The 16,569-nt window shown below is 37.8% G+C and overlaps 1 protein-coding gene across 5 annotated transcripts in view; it reads left to right on the plus strand.

The window, feature by feature from the left end:
- The window catches only part of DENND6A (DENN domain containing 6A), a 66,051-nt gene that overhangs the window by 37,913 nt on the left and 11,569 nt on the right, over window positions 1-16,569 (plus strand). For all 5 annotated transcript variants that reach the window (XM_058726458.1, XM_058726457.1, XM_058726459.1 and 2 more), the window contains 3 exons: window positions 3,750-3,872; window positions 4,399-4,494; window positions 6,600-6,694. In XM_058726458.1, the coding sequence (XP_058582441.1) occupies window positions 3,750-3,872; window positions 4,399-4,494; window positions 6,600-6,694 (314 nt within the window). The remainder of the gene's footprint in view (window positions 1-3,749; window positions 3,873-4,398; window positions 4,495-6,599; window positions 6,695-16,569) is intronic.

Genomic DNA, 16,569 nt, shown 5'->3' on the forward strand with positions numbered 1-16,569 from the left:
GAGCCTCATTTCTAGCCATGTGGACCGGCCCATGGGGCAAGTTGAATGTTCTCACAGTATTGGGCAGGTGATCTGAGAGAAGGCAGAAGCCAAAATGTCTTTTATGACCCAACCTTCAAAATTGCACATTGTTGCTTTACCTTATTCTGTTTGTTACATGTAAACCACAGCTAAGAGGGGGAGGATTGGGCTCCCATGGTTTTTTGTTGTTGTTTTTTAAATGTTTATTTTTGAGGGGAGTGGGGAGGGAGACAGAGCAGGGTTGGGGGAGGGGCAGAAAGAGAGGGAGACATAGAATCCAAAGTAGGCTCCAGGCCCTGAGGTGTCAGCTCAGAACCTGGCACAGGGCTCTAACCCATGAACTGCAAGATCATGACCTGAGCTGAAGTTGGATGCTTAACCACTTAACCAACTGAGCCGCTAGGCTTCCATGTTTTAAAAGGAGTGTCAAAGAATTTGTAGAAATATTTTAAATCATTACATTGTGTATATTTTATGGGCTGTTGTTTTTTTCTGTTTTATTCAATAGGTTATTAAAATCCATTATTCTCATTTGGTGTTCCAGTTGTCCCCAATTTGGCCAGTGACACTTGTCTTCAAGTTGGCCTCTGTTTTGTTTTGTTTTGTTTTGTTTTTTTACATATTCTTGTCATTCTTTAAACATTTCCTTCCTTTTTTTTTTTTTTTAAAGTCTATTCATTTATTTTTGAGAGAGAGAGAGAGCACAAGTGGGGGTGGGGTGAGGGCAGAGAGAGAGAGAGAGAGAGAGAGAGAGAGAGAGAGAGAGAGAAAATCCTAAGCAGGCTCTGCACTGTCAGCACAGAGCCTGATGTAGGCTCAAATTCATGAACCATGAGACCGTGACCGGAGCCGAAACAAAGAGCTGGACACTTAACTGATTGAGCCACCCAGGCACCCTGAAACACTTCCTTGCTTTCTAGTATAAAATGTGCCAAGCTTATCTTTATCTTTTTTTTTAATTAAAAAAAGATATATAATTCACATACCATAGTATTCGCTGTTTTAAAATATACAATTCACTGGTTTTTACTGTATTTCACAAAGTTGTGCAATCATTACTGCTATCTAGTTCTAGAACATTTTCATCATTTCAAAAAGTAACCCTGTACCCAGTGGCAGTTATTCCCCATTCCCTCTCCCCTACCAGCCTCTGGGAACCACTAATCTACTTTCTATCTCCATCGATTAGTCTCTTTGGGGCATACCATATAAATAGAATCCTAAAATACGTGGCTTTTTGTGTCTGCTTACACTTAGCAAATCATTTCCATGGTTTATCCATGCAGTAGCCTGAATCATTATTTGATTCACTTTATGATGTTCTGTTGTGTGGATACCACATTTTATTTATCCATTAATTCACTGAAGGATATTTGGATGGTTTCTACTTTTTGGCTGTTACATATAATGCTACTACGAACATTTGTATATAAGCTTTTGCGTGAACCTATGTTTTCTTGGGTGCCAAGATTTTCTTGTATTTTTTCTTCCTTAGCCCTGGAATCACCCATTTCTTCGAAAAGCCTTGAATTTTTTTAGTGGAGAATAGGATTCAGAAGCCAAAATCTGGGTACTGGTTGAGCTCATTGCTATTGGAATATCACTGATTTTAGGCCCTCTCCGTGGACAGAGCTAGGGAGTATACATATATATATATATATATATATATATATATATATATACACACACATATATATATATTTGTAAAGGGATGCATATGTACCTACTCATATATAATACGTATACGTTTTTGCATATGTATTTCTATATCTGTATATATTGAAAACCCTAAAGTCACACCGGTACCCCCAATTCCAATCCTACAAGACAAGGTTCACTCTAGTTTTCTTTCTATATTGGTATTTCTTTTCCCTTTCTGAGGAACTACCTCCTATTATTCTTAATTTATTTACTTATTTGATCAGTCCTTGTTAGTAACCAGTATCTCATTGCTGCTTAAACCCTCTCCTCCATGCAGATGACTTTCTTACCCAACTTGGGCTCTGACACTCCACACCCACCTGCCCTTCATAGATAACCCTTCCTCAACCTTCTCAGGCTGTGCTCCATGCCAGATTCCCCCCACGTGGTTATGCTCCTACCCCAGTTAGGCTTCTGTATTGCACATTTAGGCCCCCTATCCATATGCTTGCTTGTGCTCTGGCTCCTGATGTTAGGCCAACCCCCAGAGGAAAGCCCTCCTTACCCTACAGTGCTCCTATACCTCATCCCAGACCACCTCTCCATGCACACACCCTTTTCCCCCTGCTCTTACATTCCACCGTGGACAACTTCAACACACTCTGGCTCTGACACTTCATACCAGGCTGCCCCTCCAGGCCCCTCACACTTCTTGGCCTGTCATCTCAAACCAGATCACCTTCACACATGTACACCTTCCTCACCACGTTTGGGTTCCAGCAGCCCCACAGCAAGTCACCTTCTCCATGTGAACGTCTCCCTTATCTCACATAAGCCCTCACACCTTGCTCTGAGCCATCATGTCTTCCTTTCTCTCCTGGCAGAGATGCCTACCATGCACCATGTTCTGTTTTAGGATTGAATTGTTTAGGAAAGGAAGAGGAAGAAGAGCTCGTTTGTCTTATCCTTGAACTGTTTATTATTTTGCTTTGGGTGTTTTTGCACTTCCTTCACATTTGTATTCTTGCCTTTGAATAGTTAAAAGTAAATTTCCCTAATTTCCATTCCACAAATCTGTTTTATATTTTTGCATATAAGCTTTTTTCTTTTTCTTTCTTTCCTTCTTGTTTAATTTTTCTTGTTTTCTTCAAAATATTTACACTAGAAATTCAGATGCAAGAAAGCAATATTAATGAAATAGGTCTACCATATGGTACAATTTAATAATTATATGCTTTTATTATTTGTCAGTCATTCTGTGTGTCAATATGTTGCATTTCATTTTCTAAAAATTGGAATCAGTCAAATTGATATGGTTTTTAATGTGGACAAAAGAGACTTTCTGCCTTTCTTTGTTTCTTGTGTGTATATATGTTTTTAACTGGGTAGATTGATTATGATTTTTATAAATAGATAAGTATTTTTTCCTCCAATCTAGTAGGAAAAGTTGTTACCCTAATGGAAGAAATTACTAAATAAGTAAAAGTTACCAAAAGTCTGAGGCTAAGTAGTGTGCCAGAGCTCTGTTCTGATAGGCTTCCATCTAGTTCCAGGGCTACTATAAAAATATGCAGCATTTCTGTAAGGGAAGGATCTGCCCAGGAAATCATTCTGTTGTTTGGCCTTCGAACTCCCCCTTGTGATTTGTTTCCATCATTTTTTAACATTGAATGCCTTGGCTCTTAAATTAATTACATCCAATAAATATCCTTTGGAAAATTGATTTTTCTTGTTTTCTTCAAAATTTTACAACAGAAATTCAAATGTAAGAAAGCAATATTGATGAAATAAATCTACCATATGGTATAATTTAATAATTATTTTATGTGCTTTTATTATTTGTCAGCCATTCTGTGTCAATATATCACATTTCATTTTCTAAAACTTGGAATGAGTCAAATTGATATGTTTTTTTATGTGGACTAAAGAGACTTATACATCACCGTATTCTAAATGAATTTGTATGTCACAACAAGGTACAAATAGCTGGAAGAATTTATATCAGTATGAAGTTTTTAGAATGATTATCTAAGAACTTAAAAAACAGGGTTGGAAAATAATACTTCTACCATATAAACACCTTTTAGGTGTTTCTGCCCAGTTTTCCTTCATAGTCAGATGCTTTGGGAGCTGGTCCTGTTGGGGGAGCCCCTCGTGGTCATGGCACCGTCACCATCAGAGTCGTCAGAGACTGTATTGGCACTTGTGAAGTGAGTATATTTGGTTCCTGATGGTGATAGTTGCAGCATATTTCCATCTGTGTTATGTTTGCACACTCATTGCACTGATCCAGACAACACCTCTCTTATAAGAAGGGTGCTCATTATAGCCCCGTTTCATGGATGAGATAAGTAATTCATGCTCTAGGAGGGCTGGAACCATGGGGTTTTTTTTTGCTCTGGTTGATTGAACAAGAAACATTCATTCACTTATGCAAAGTTGGTACCTGACAACTTTGCATGAATGGTCAGTGTCTAGTAAAAGACATGTAACTAGGGAATGGTAATGCCAGAATTTCAACCCATCTTCTGCCCCAAGTCCCGTGTTCTTTCAATACTCCATTCCATATTATTATGTATTTCCATTTGTCTTTCTGATTTCCTGAAATGAGTTTGCTGTTTACTGAAATAAGTAATCCCATGTGGGTATACTGTGTGTTATTGATGTTTTATAGTTATTGAGTAGGGCCTTTTATTTCTGTGTCCTTTGTTTAAAATGTTCTTCTTTCCTCCACAGCTGTATTTCTCCATTAAAGTACTTCAGTGACTTCCGACCTTACTTCACTATTCATGATAGCGAATTCAAAGAATATACTACTCGTACTCAAGCCCCGTGAGTAAACAAAATAATTTTTATTGACCAAGTATTTCCTATATAACCAAATTATGTAAAATTAAATTTTGAACTTATTGGCATCTTGATTTTGTAAAGGAAGGTTTGAGGAACTGCTTGTAATACTTCTACATGTCAAGGGCCAAACTTGTTTTCTTTTCAATGATTTTATTTATTAGTGGAGGATGTATTGTCATTAATAGCCATCTGATTATACTTTGAGTTCTGTTTTCTTGCCTTCTGTTATCTCTTGTTGCTCTATAACTTCCTTTTCCTTCTTCGTTGAATTGGCATGGAAACATCAAAATTCTTCCCAATATATTAAAGGGAAAAAATTATCTTACCCTTTCCCCCTTAGCTCCTGCTCTATTGCTTACCTTCTTTTCATAGTGAAATTTCTAGAATAACAACAACAACAAGAAATCTCCACGTACTGTCTCTACTTCTTGGCTTTCTGGTTACTTCTCAGTCCATTGCAGGTTGATTTCTTTTTTATTTTTCAAGTTTATGTATTTACTTTGAGAGAGAGTGCACATGCTTGTGTGAGTGGGAGAGGGACAGAGAGAGAGGGAGAGAGAAAGAATCCCAAGCAGGCTCTGTGCTGTCAGTGTGGAGCCAAACGTGGGACTCGATCTCACAACTGTGAGATTATGACTTGAGCCAATACCAGGAGTCAGACACTTAACTGACTGAGCCACCCAGGCACCCACAGGTTGATTTCTCCACTTCCACTGAAGTCAGAGTCATCAAGACCCTCTCACTGCCCAACCCTGTGCGCACATTATTGTCCTATTTTCCCTGCCTTCTCTTTCTTAATAACATTTAAGCTGTTGAACTTGAAAGCATTTTAATCTTTGACACCACTCTCACCTGTCTGCCTGGTGGTGCATCTCAGTCCCCTGTGCAGATGTCTCTGTCTCTGCCAGCACCTTAAGTGTTGGTGTTCTCCAGCACTGTGTTCTGGGATCTGATTTCACACTGATGATTCTTTCTGAGCTATCTTATCTCTACCCACAGACTCTGTTAACACCTGTATACCAATGACTGAAATTTATGTGCCTAGCCCAGATCTTTGCAAGGTGCAGACCTATATGTCCAGGGTTTTGTTGTTGTTTTTTATCACTTTACCACCTAGGTATATTAATGGCAACTGAAACTAAACATGTACAAACTGAATTCTTTCTGTCTTCTTGTTTTCTTCCCTAAACCCATGCTCCTTCCTATTTTCATGAATGGTAAAATTGTCATAAATTTCTCCTTCTTTATATGCCCCACATCAAATTTTACCAAATTCTGTCAATTTAACACCATAAAATATCTCTCATAATAACATTTGTTATCTTCTTCCAAAAGTCTATTCTCAGCCTGTCTCCAGTCTTTGTCATGTCTGCTGTTGCTTTTCCTAAATCTCTTACCGTCTTTGTAGGACACCTTCCAGATTTCCTAGAGTGATCTTCCTACATTTTCATTCATGTGGCATCCTTCCGCTTGGTTCTCTATTAGCTTTTGTTTGCCTACAAGATTTCTAAACTTCTTAGCATATTAACTTGGTACTTAATCTGGCCAGCATCCAGCCATCTACCTTCATTTCTAACTCACTCATCATTCTTGCTTTGTGCTGTAGAAATAGTGAGCTATTTGTAGTTCTTCAGGCACTCCACCATCTCATTTCATTGCTTTGCACATATTAGTTATTCTCCTGCATCACCTTTACCTCCCTTATCCATTTGGGAAAGAACTTCTGTGCATCTTTCATATCTTTGTGCAAATGTCATCTCTTTAGTGAAGCTGTCTTTTAATCCTCTTGATAGATACAGTTTCTCCTTTGTAATTATTGTATGTTTGATACCCCCATCACCATTTTCTAATCTGTGGCATTGTGATTGGGTATGCATACGTTTCTTCCTGTATGCTTTTAGGAAGACCATGTCTTTCCATCTTTACTTGTCTAGGGCTAAACATGGTGCCTGGCATCTAGTTGTTATGTAATGCGTGGAGTGAAGGAAAAGATAATCTGTTGTTCAATCTAAAGAAATTATAAACTATTCTTCACTGATGGAGCATTTGTCTTTTTCTCACTTTGTTTCTGTTTTGTTTTTATGTAGGCCCTCAGTCATATTAGGAGTAACCAACCCTTTTTTTGCAAAAACACTCCAGCATTGGCCACACATTATTCGAATAGGAGACCTTAAACCTGCAGGTAAAGTATAAACTCAGTGTTCTGTTTTTACTATGTAATGTGGCTAAGCAGGATAATTTCTTCCTCTTTGTTTATAAACTCTTGATTACTTTTTAATTATGTTTATGGTAACCTTTTTGGAGGCAGACTGCATAAAGGCCTTAAGAGAAGAGCGTAGTAACTTACCACTAAAATTATGTAACCCATCATGTTCTCCTATTAACAAATGTACTTCTAGTGTTATAAACGTGGAATGAATTATAACAAAATGAAACCTTAAAAATTTGAGCTACTTTTTGTATACATATAAACCCAATTAAACGGGGATTTCCAATACTGTTTGAATAAAACCTTGTAGAAGCTTGAATTATTCAACTTGGCACAAAATTCTCTGCTAGGTTTCAAAACCAGTATTATACAATTTCTGTGGCACTGGTACTAATTAAGGAAGTGGTCAAAGGTGCCTTCCTTGAGGAAAAGATATATAGTATTTTGCTAATGGTAACAATTTAGTAACTGTATTTCTTTTATTATTATTATTTTTTAAAGGAACAGTGTTAATTTATTGGAAGGGTGTAAGCTGGACCTACATTGCCAATGTTGAGTTGATAGTAGAGAGCTGGGTCTTTTTTTTTTTTAAGGTTTATTTATTTTTTTTACTTTCTATAATTTATTTATTTATTATAATTTACATCCAAGTTAGTTAGCACATGGTGCAACAATAATTTCAGGAGTAGATTCCTTAATGCCCCTTGCCCATTTAGCCCATCCTCCTCCCACAACCCCTCCAGTAACCCTCTGTTCTCTATATTTAAGAGTCTCTTATGTTTTGTCCCTCTCCCTGTTTTTAATTATTTTTGCTTCCCTTCCCTTATGTTCATCTGTTTTGTCTCTTAAAGTCCTCAGATGAGTGAAGTCATATGATGTCTTTCTCTGACTAATTTCACTTGGCATAATACCGTCTAGTTCCATCCACATAGCTGTGAATGGCAAGATTTCATTCTTTTTGATTGCCAAGTAATACTCCATTGTGTATATATACCATATCTTCTTTATCCATTCTTCCATCGATGGACATGTGGGCTCTTTCCATACTTTGGCTATTGTTGACTGCACTGCTATAAACATTGGGGTACATGTGCCCCTTCGAAACAGTATACCTGTATCCCTTGGATAAATACCTAGTAGTGCAGTTGCTGGGTCGTAGGGTAGTTCTATTTTTAATTTTTTGAGGGAACTCCATACTGTTTTCCAGAGTGGCTGCACCAGTTTGCATTCCCACCAGCAGTGCCAAAGAGATCCTCTTTCTTCACATCCTCACCAACATCTGTTGTTGCCTGAGTTGTTAATGTTAGCCATTCTGACAGGTGTGAGGTGGTACCTCATTGTGGTTTTGATTTGTATTTCCCTGATGATGAGTGATGCTGAGCATTTTTTCATGTGTCGGTTGGCCATTTGAATGTCTTCCTTGGAGAAGTGTCTATTCATGTCTTTTGCCCATTTCTTCACTGGATTATTTGTTATTTGCGTGTTGAGTTTGATAAGTTCTTTATAGATTTTGGGTACTAACCCTTTATCTGATATGTCGTTTGCAAATATCTTCTCCCATTCTTGTTGGTTGCCTTTTAGTTTTGCTGATTGTTTCCTTCGCTGTGCAGAAGCTTTTTATTTTGATGAGGTCCCAATAGTTCATTTTTGCTTTTGTTTCCCTTGCCTCCAGAGATGTGTTGAGTAAGAAGTTGCTGTGGCTGAGGTCAAAGAGGTTTTTGCCTGCTTTCTCCTTGAGGATTTTGATGGCTTCCTGTCTTGCATTGAGGTCTTTCATCCACTTTGAGCTTATTTTTGTGTATGGTGTAAGAAAGTGGTCCAGGTTCACTTTTTTCTGCATGTCGCTGTCCTGTTTTCCCAGCACCATTTGCTGAAGAGACTGTCTTTATGCCATTGGATATTCTTCCTGGTTTGTCAAAGATTAGTTGGCCATACCTTTGTGGGTCCATTTCTGGGTTCTCTGTTCTGTTCCATTGATCTGAGTGTCTGTTTTTGTGCCAGTACCATACTATCTTGATGATTAAATCTTTGTAACATATCCTGAAGTCCAGGATTGTGATCCTCCAGCTTTGGTTTTCTTTTTCAAGATTGCTTTGGCTGTTCTGGGGCGCCTGGGTGGCGCAGTCGGTTAAGCGTCCGACTTCAGCCAGGTCACGATCTCGCGGTCCGTGAGTTCGAGCCCCGCGTCAGGCTCTGGGCTGATGGCTCGGAGCCTGGAGCCTGTTTCCGATTCTGCGTCTCCCTCTCTCTCTGCCCCTCCCCCGTTCATGCTCTGTCTCTGTCCCAAAAATAAATAAAAAAACGTTGAAAAAAAAAAAAGATTGCTTTGGCTGTTCGAGGTCTTTTCTGGTTCCATACAAATTTTAGGATTGTTTGTTCTAGCTCTGTGAAGAATCCTGGTGTTATCTTAATAGGTATTACATTGAATATGTAGATTGCTTCGGGTAGTATTGACATTTTAACATTTGTTCTTCCTATCCAGGAGTATGGAATATTTTTTCATTTTTTGTGTGTCCTCTTCAATTTCTTTCATAAGCTTTCTATAAGCTTTCATAAGTTTTCAGTGTATACATTTTTCACCTCTTTGGTTAGATTTATTCCTAGATATTTTATGGTTTTGGATGCAATTGTAAAGGGGATCAATTCCTTGATTTCTCTTTCTGTCGCTTCATTATTGGTGTATAGGAATGCAACTGATTTCTGTGCATTGATTTTATATCCTGTGACTTTGCTGAATTCATGGATCAGTTCTAGCATTTTTTGGTGGAATCTTTTGGGTTTTCCATATAGAGTATCATATCATCTGCAAAGAGTGAAAGTTTGACCTCCTCCTGGCTGATATGGATGCCTTTTATTTCTTTGTGTTGTCTAATTGCTGAAGCTAAGACTTCCAATAATATGTTGAATACCAGTGGCAAGAGTGGATATCCCCTGTCTTGTTCCCGACCTTAGGGAGAAAGCCTGAAAATATTTTTAAATAATGTTATGATGTGTTACTTTTAAAGACTTCTTTTAGTATACACAGGTGTGGTTTTTTTTTAATTTTTTAAGTTTATGTATTTATTTTGAGAGAGAGAGAGCAAGAGAGAGCAGAGAGGGCCAGAGAGAAAGGAGAGAGAAAGAATCTCAAGCAGGCTCTGCACTGTCAGCATGGAGCCCGACGCAGGGCTCTGATCCCACTAACTGTGAGATCATGACCTGAGCAGAGATCAAGAGTCGGCCGCTTAACCCACTGAGCCACCAGGTGCCCCTACACAGGTATATTTGAACTATTGTTTAATAATATTATTTTATGAACTGTGCCTTTGGGGATATACCTAAATCTAAATAGATATGTTAGACTCCAGCAATAACAGTTCAAATCATACTATTTACAAATATTAGTCTTATACTGAAATCCTTAGAAGCCTTAAGAAATAGAGGAAAGAGTAAATAGCTTTACCTTGGCAGTTAGATCTTAGTGTTCTTAGGCAGAACAGACTATTTAAGCCTCAAATTCTTTGTTTGCTGAGAGATTAAACAGTTCCTGACTCATGGCACTCTGTAAATGTCATAGTCACCTGCCATTTCATTGGTGTCCTCTCTGATTTAATGATAATTTAGAACACAGCAGTCACCAGAGTCTTAACTTTGAGAAGATACAGAGTTTTTTAAAATCTTAATTTAATATTGATATTTATTTTCATGGTTTTGTCCTATTAATCTAGACTATTTGATTAACTGTAATATTGTTGACTACTGTTTATTGTCTTTTTCCAGTGAAAAAGTCTCTTTGTTGGGGTTTTAAGTAGAGGAACTTTTGCATAAAATCATTGGTAAAGTAGCATGAATTGATAATGCCTGTTTAACTTTTTAAGACACTGCCAAACTGTTTTCCAAAGTGGCCCACCATTTTACATTAAGAAAATTTTTTTTAAGTTTATTTGTTTTTAAGTTCCAGTTAATGTTCAGTGTACTATTAGTTTTGGGTGTACAATATAGTGATTCAACACCAACACCTGGTGCTCATCACAAGTGTACTCTTTAATCCCCACCACCTATTTCACTCATTCCCCAACCCACCTCCCCTCTCGTACCATCGGTATGTTCTCTATAGTTAAGAGTCCGTTTGTTGGTTTGCCTCTCTCTCTTTTTTCCCTGTGCTCATTTGTTTTGTTTCTTAAAGTCCACATATGAATGAAATCATATGGTATTTGTCTTTCTCTGACTGACTTATTTCGCTTAGCACAGTACTCTCTACCCACAGCGTGGGCCTTGAACCCACAACCCCAAGATCAAGAGTCACAGACTCTTCTAAGCCAGCCAGGTGCCCCTCATTTTACATTCTCACCAACAGTGTATGAGGGTTCCTATTTCTTCATATCCCTCCCAGGAGTTGATACTGTCTTTTTTAATATAACCATTTAGTGGGTTTGAAATGGTGGTTTTCATTTGCTTTGCCCTCGTGAATAATTGATGTTGAGCATCTTATTTTTTTTAATTTTTTTTAAGTTTATTTATTTTGAGAAAGAGACAGCACGAGTGGGGTAGGGAGAGAGAGAGAGGGAGAGTAAATTCCAAGCAGGCTCCACATCACTAGCACAGGGCCCCACATGAGGTTCAATCTCATGAACTATGAGATCACGACCTGGCCCAAGAACAAGAGTCAGATGCTTAACTGACTAAGCCACCCAGTCGCACTGAGCATCTTTTCATCTACTTATTAGTCGTTCATATATCTTCTTGGATGAAATGTTGATTTAAATCTTTTGCCAATTTTTCATTAGGTTACTTGTCTTACTTAGTTGTAGAGATCTTTATGTATTTTGGACACAAGTCTGTTTTTAGATATATGATTTACAGATATTTTATCACAGATTTGGCTTCTTTTTTTTGTTTTCTTAATAGTATCTTTGAAGTGTGAAAGTGTTTTTCCCCACAAGTTTTATTGAGATATAATTGACAAACAGCACTGTGTAAGTTTAGGGTTTATAGCATAATGACTTGACTTACATATATTGTCAAATGATTACCACAATAAGTTTAGTTAATATCTATCACTTCATACAGATACCAGAAAAAAAGGAAAACAATGTTGTTTTTTGTAATGAGAACTCTTGGGATTTACCCTCTTAACAATTTTCAAATATACTATACAACAGTGTTAATGAGAGTCATCATGTTATGCACTGAATCCCCAATACTTAATTTATGTTATAAGTAGAAGTTTCTACCTTTTGACCACTTTCATCCATTTCTCCTACTCCTAACCTCTGATAACCACAAACATGTGTTAATTTTGATGAAGTCTAGCCTATCAGTTTTTTTCTTTTATGGATTGACCTTTTGATGTTGTGTCTAAGAACTCATTGCCCAACCCAAGGTCACAAAGATTTTCTATGTTTTTTCCTAAAAGTTTTATTATGTTACCACCTGCATTTAAGTCTATGAACCACTTTAGTTACTCTTTGTGTATGATATGGGTTAAGAGTCCAAAATAATCTTTTTTTTTTTTTTTTTTAATTTTTTTTTAACGTTTATTTATTTTTGAGACAGAGAGAGACTGAGCATGAATGGGGGAGGGTCAGAGAGAGGGAGACACAGAATCCGAAACAGGCTCCAGGCTCTGAGCTGTCAGCACAGAGCCCGACGCGGGGCTCGAACTCACGGAGCGAGAGATCATGACCTGAGCCGAAGTCGGCCGCTCAACCGACTGAGCCACCCAGGCGCCCCAAGAGTCCAAAATAATCTTTTGTGCATGTTGACAACTCATTTGCTCTAGCACTATTTATTAAAGACTGTCTTTTTTCTATTGAATTGCCTTGGTACCTTTGTGGAAAATCAACACTAATACAGTGTCTTGATTACTGTAGGGGTTTTTTTTTTTTTATGTTTATTTATTTTGAGAGGAAGCATATACAAGTAAGTGTGCACGAGTTGGGCAGAGAGAGAAGGAGAGAGAAGGAAAGAGAATCCCAAGCAGGCTCTGTGCTGTCAGAGGCCCAATGCAGGACTCTATCCCACGAACCGTGAGGTCATGACCTGAGCTGAAATCAAGAGTTGGATGCTTAACCAACTGAGCACCCAGTTGCCCCTACTGTAGTTTTATAGCAGGTTTTGATATCAGGAAGCATAAGTCTTTTTTTGTTTGTTTAAAGTTTGTTTATTTGTTTATTTATTTATTTATTTATTTATTTATTTTGAGAGAGAGTTGGATGCTTAACCAACGTAACCACCCAGGTGCCCCTCTAATTTTGTTCTTCTTATCCAAAGTTGTTTTGGCTATTCTTTGTTCTTCTGCATTTCTATATAATTTTAGGATCACTTTGTCAGTTTCTGCGGACAGCTAGCTGGGATTTTGATAGGGATTATGTTAATATGCAGTTAGTTTGGGGTTTTTTGTGTGTCTTCCAATCCAGGACTTGGGACATCTCTCCATTGTTTAGGTCTTCTTTAATTTTTCTCACAGCAAGGTTTTGTAGTTTTCAACATACAGGTCTAATTATGATGTTAGATGTAGTTTTTCATAGATGTCATTCATTAGATTGACAAGTGCCTTTCTATTCCTAGTTTGTTGAGAATGGTTATCATGAATTGGTGTTAAATTTTGTTAAATGCTTTTCCTGTATCTATGAAGATTGTCATGTGGTTTTTGTTCGTTATTAATATGGCATATTAATTGCATTTTCAATGTTAAACCAACCGTAACATTCCTTGGACAAAGCCCATTTGGTTATGGTATATAGTCCTTTTTTCTGTTGATAGATTTGATTTGTTTACATTTTTGTTGAGGATTTTTACATCTATAGTCATGAGGGATAGCAGTCTGTAGTTTTCTTTTCTTGTGATATCTTGCCAGCTAATATTCTTGTTACTCTGAGAATCCTCTTCAGGCAAGTGAAGTCACCATTTTTTTTAATTAAAAAAAATTTTTTTAATGTTTGTTTTTGAGACAAAGAGAACGAGTAAGGGAGGGGCAGAGAGAGAGGAAGGGAGACGAAGATCCAAAGCAGGCTCTGTGCTGAGAGCAGAGAGCCTGATGCAAGGCTCAAACTCATAAACCATGAGATCATGACATGAGCCGAAGTCAGATGCTTTAACCAACTGAGTCACCCTGGCGCCCCTCAAGTTAACCATTTAAAAGCAAGACCTAGGACCAGGGTGCCTGGGTGGCTCAGTTGGTTAAGCATCCCACATCAGCTCAGGTCACGATCTCGCAGATTGTGAGTTCAACCCCCACATTGGGCTCTGTGCCCTCAGCCAAGAGCCTGGAACCTGCTTCTGATTCTGTCTCCCTCTCTCTCTGCGCCACCCCCCCTTCTCTCTCTCTCAAAACTAAATAAACGTTAAAAAAAATTGGGCACCTGGGTGGCTCAGTTGGTTAAGTATCCGACTTTGGATCAGTTCATGATCTCACAGTTCGTGAGTTCAAGCCCCACATCGGGCTCTATGCTGACAGCTCAGAGCCTGGAGCCTGCTTCAGATTCTGTGTCTCCCTCTCTGTCTCTGCCCCTCCCCTGCTCATGCTCTGTTTCTGTCAAAAATAAGTAAACATTTAAAAAAAAAATTTTAGGGGCGCCTGGGTGGCGCAGTCGGTTAAGCGTCCGACTTCAGCCAGGTCACGATCTCGCGGTCTGTGAGTTCGAGCCCCACGTCAGGCTCTGGGCTGATGGCTCGGAGCCTGGAGCCTGTTTATGATTCTGTGTCTCCCTCTCTCTCTGCCCCTCCCCCGTTCATGCTCTGTCTCTCTCTGTCCCAAAAATAAATAAAAAACGTTGAAAAAAAAAAATTTAATAAAAAAAAAATTTTAAAAACATATCAACTTCTAAAAAAACTAAAATAAATGAAAATAAAAGTGAGACCTAGGACCAAGGTAGGGGAGGGGACAATTCTTGAATTTATTTTTCAAAGTGGGGATGAGGGCAGGTATGGAATATTAGACTTTATTTTAAGCAGCCTACTTTAGAGAAGAGCTGATGTATTCTTTCTCATTATTTCTGTCATGAGCTTATTTGGACCACTTCATCAGGTATCATTTTTTCTGTAGAAAGTGATGGCAGTGTGTGGAAACATTATGCTTTATAGATCCTTAGTGGTCAGTGAGGAGTGAATGCTAGAGGTTGTCAGTGTCCTCAGTTTGGTCCTTGTTCAATTAGTAGAGAAAATATGTTGTGGACAAAGACACCAGAGGTAGTTCAATGATTTGGGTCAAGACTTCAGTGTCTGACTGTTTCTGGGACTCACAGGTCTTATATGAGCACAAGTCTTTCTGGTTTTTTTATTTTTATTTTTATTTTTTTTTAATGTTTATTTATTTGAGCCCCGATACGGGGCTCAAACCCACAGACCACAAGATCATGACCTGAACCAAAGTCAAACGCTTAACTGAGCCACGCAGGCGCCCCAGTATAGGAGCACAAGTCTTAACAGAAGTGCAAAATTTCATTACGTTTAGAGTGTTTATGATACTTTCCCCCACTTACCCTAAAAGTTGTTTTTGTGGGTAAAATAAACGTAACATAAAATTTACCATCGTAACTATTTTTAAGTATGTAATTCATTTAAAAATAATATAGTGGCATTAAATATATTCATACTGTGCAGACATTGCCACTGTCCATTTCCAGAACTTCTTCATAATCTCAAACAGAAGGATTTGGATTTAGTTCACCCAAATCCAAAATCTGTTAAATAATAACTCCCCAATTAACGCATCCCCCAACCCCTGGTAACTTCTATTCTAATTACTGTTTCTGTGAAGTTGACTTTTGCCCTTTGGTGTCTGACCTATTTCACTGTTTCAGGGTTCATTTATGTTGTAGTGTGCATAAGAATTGCATTCCTTTTTTTTTTAAAAAATGTAAAATGAATATAACATGAAATTTACCATCTTAACCATTTTTTAAGTATATAGTCTAGTGGCATTAAGTACATTCGCATTGTTGAACTATAGTCACCACCATATATTCAAATGCCCTTTTTATCTTGTAAAGTTGAAACTCTATACCCATTAAACAATAATTTGCCATCCACTTCTCTCTCTGCCACCATGCCCCAGCCTTTAGTAACTTTGTGTCGATAAGAATTTGACTACTCAGGTATTTCATATAAGTGGAATTTTACTCTACTTGTCCTTTTGTGACTGGCTTATTTCACTTAGCAAAATGTCTTCAAGGTTCATTCATGTTGTAGCATGTGTCAGAATTTACTTCTTTAAGACCAAATAATATTCCATTGTATATATATATACCACATTTTATTTATCCATTTATCTGTCAGTGGACACTTAGGTTACTTCTACTTTTGAGTTATTGCAAACAATACTTCTGTGAACATAGATGTACAAATATCTCTTTGAGTCTCTACTTTTAACTTCGTTTGAGTATAAACACAAAGTGGGTTTGTTAGACCATGTAGTCATGTGTGTTTAATTTTTTTGAGAAACTGCCATTTTTTTTTTTTTTTACTTTTCATTCTCACCAATAATGCACAAAGGTGTCAATTTCTCCACATCCTTGCCAACACTTGTTATTTTTTGATGGTAGCCATCCTAAAGGGAGTGAGGTGGTATCTTATTGTGGTTCTGATTTGCATTTCCCTAGTGATTAGTAATGTTGAGCACCTTTTCATGCGTTTACCAGCTAACCATATATCTTCCTTGGAGAATTATCTTTTCAAGTTCTTAGCCTGATTTTTAATCAGGTTGCTGTGTTGTTGTTGAGTTGTAGTTCTTTATATATTCTGGATACCAATCCGTTATCAGATAAATGCTTTTTAAATGTTTTCTCCTTTCTGTGATTTGCCTTGTCATTCTTTCATTTATAGTGTCCTTTGATGCACAAAAGTTTTAAATTTTGATGGAGTCCAGT

Source organism: Neofelis nebulosa, chromosome 4 (assembly GCF_028018385.1).
Source record: "Neofelis nebulosa isolate mNeoNeb1 chromosome 4, mNeoNeb1.pri, whole genome shotgun sequence".
Classification (NCBI taxonomy): domain Eukaryota; kingdom Metazoa; phylum Chordata; class Mammalia; order Carnivora; family Felidae; genus Neofelis; species Neofelis nebulosa.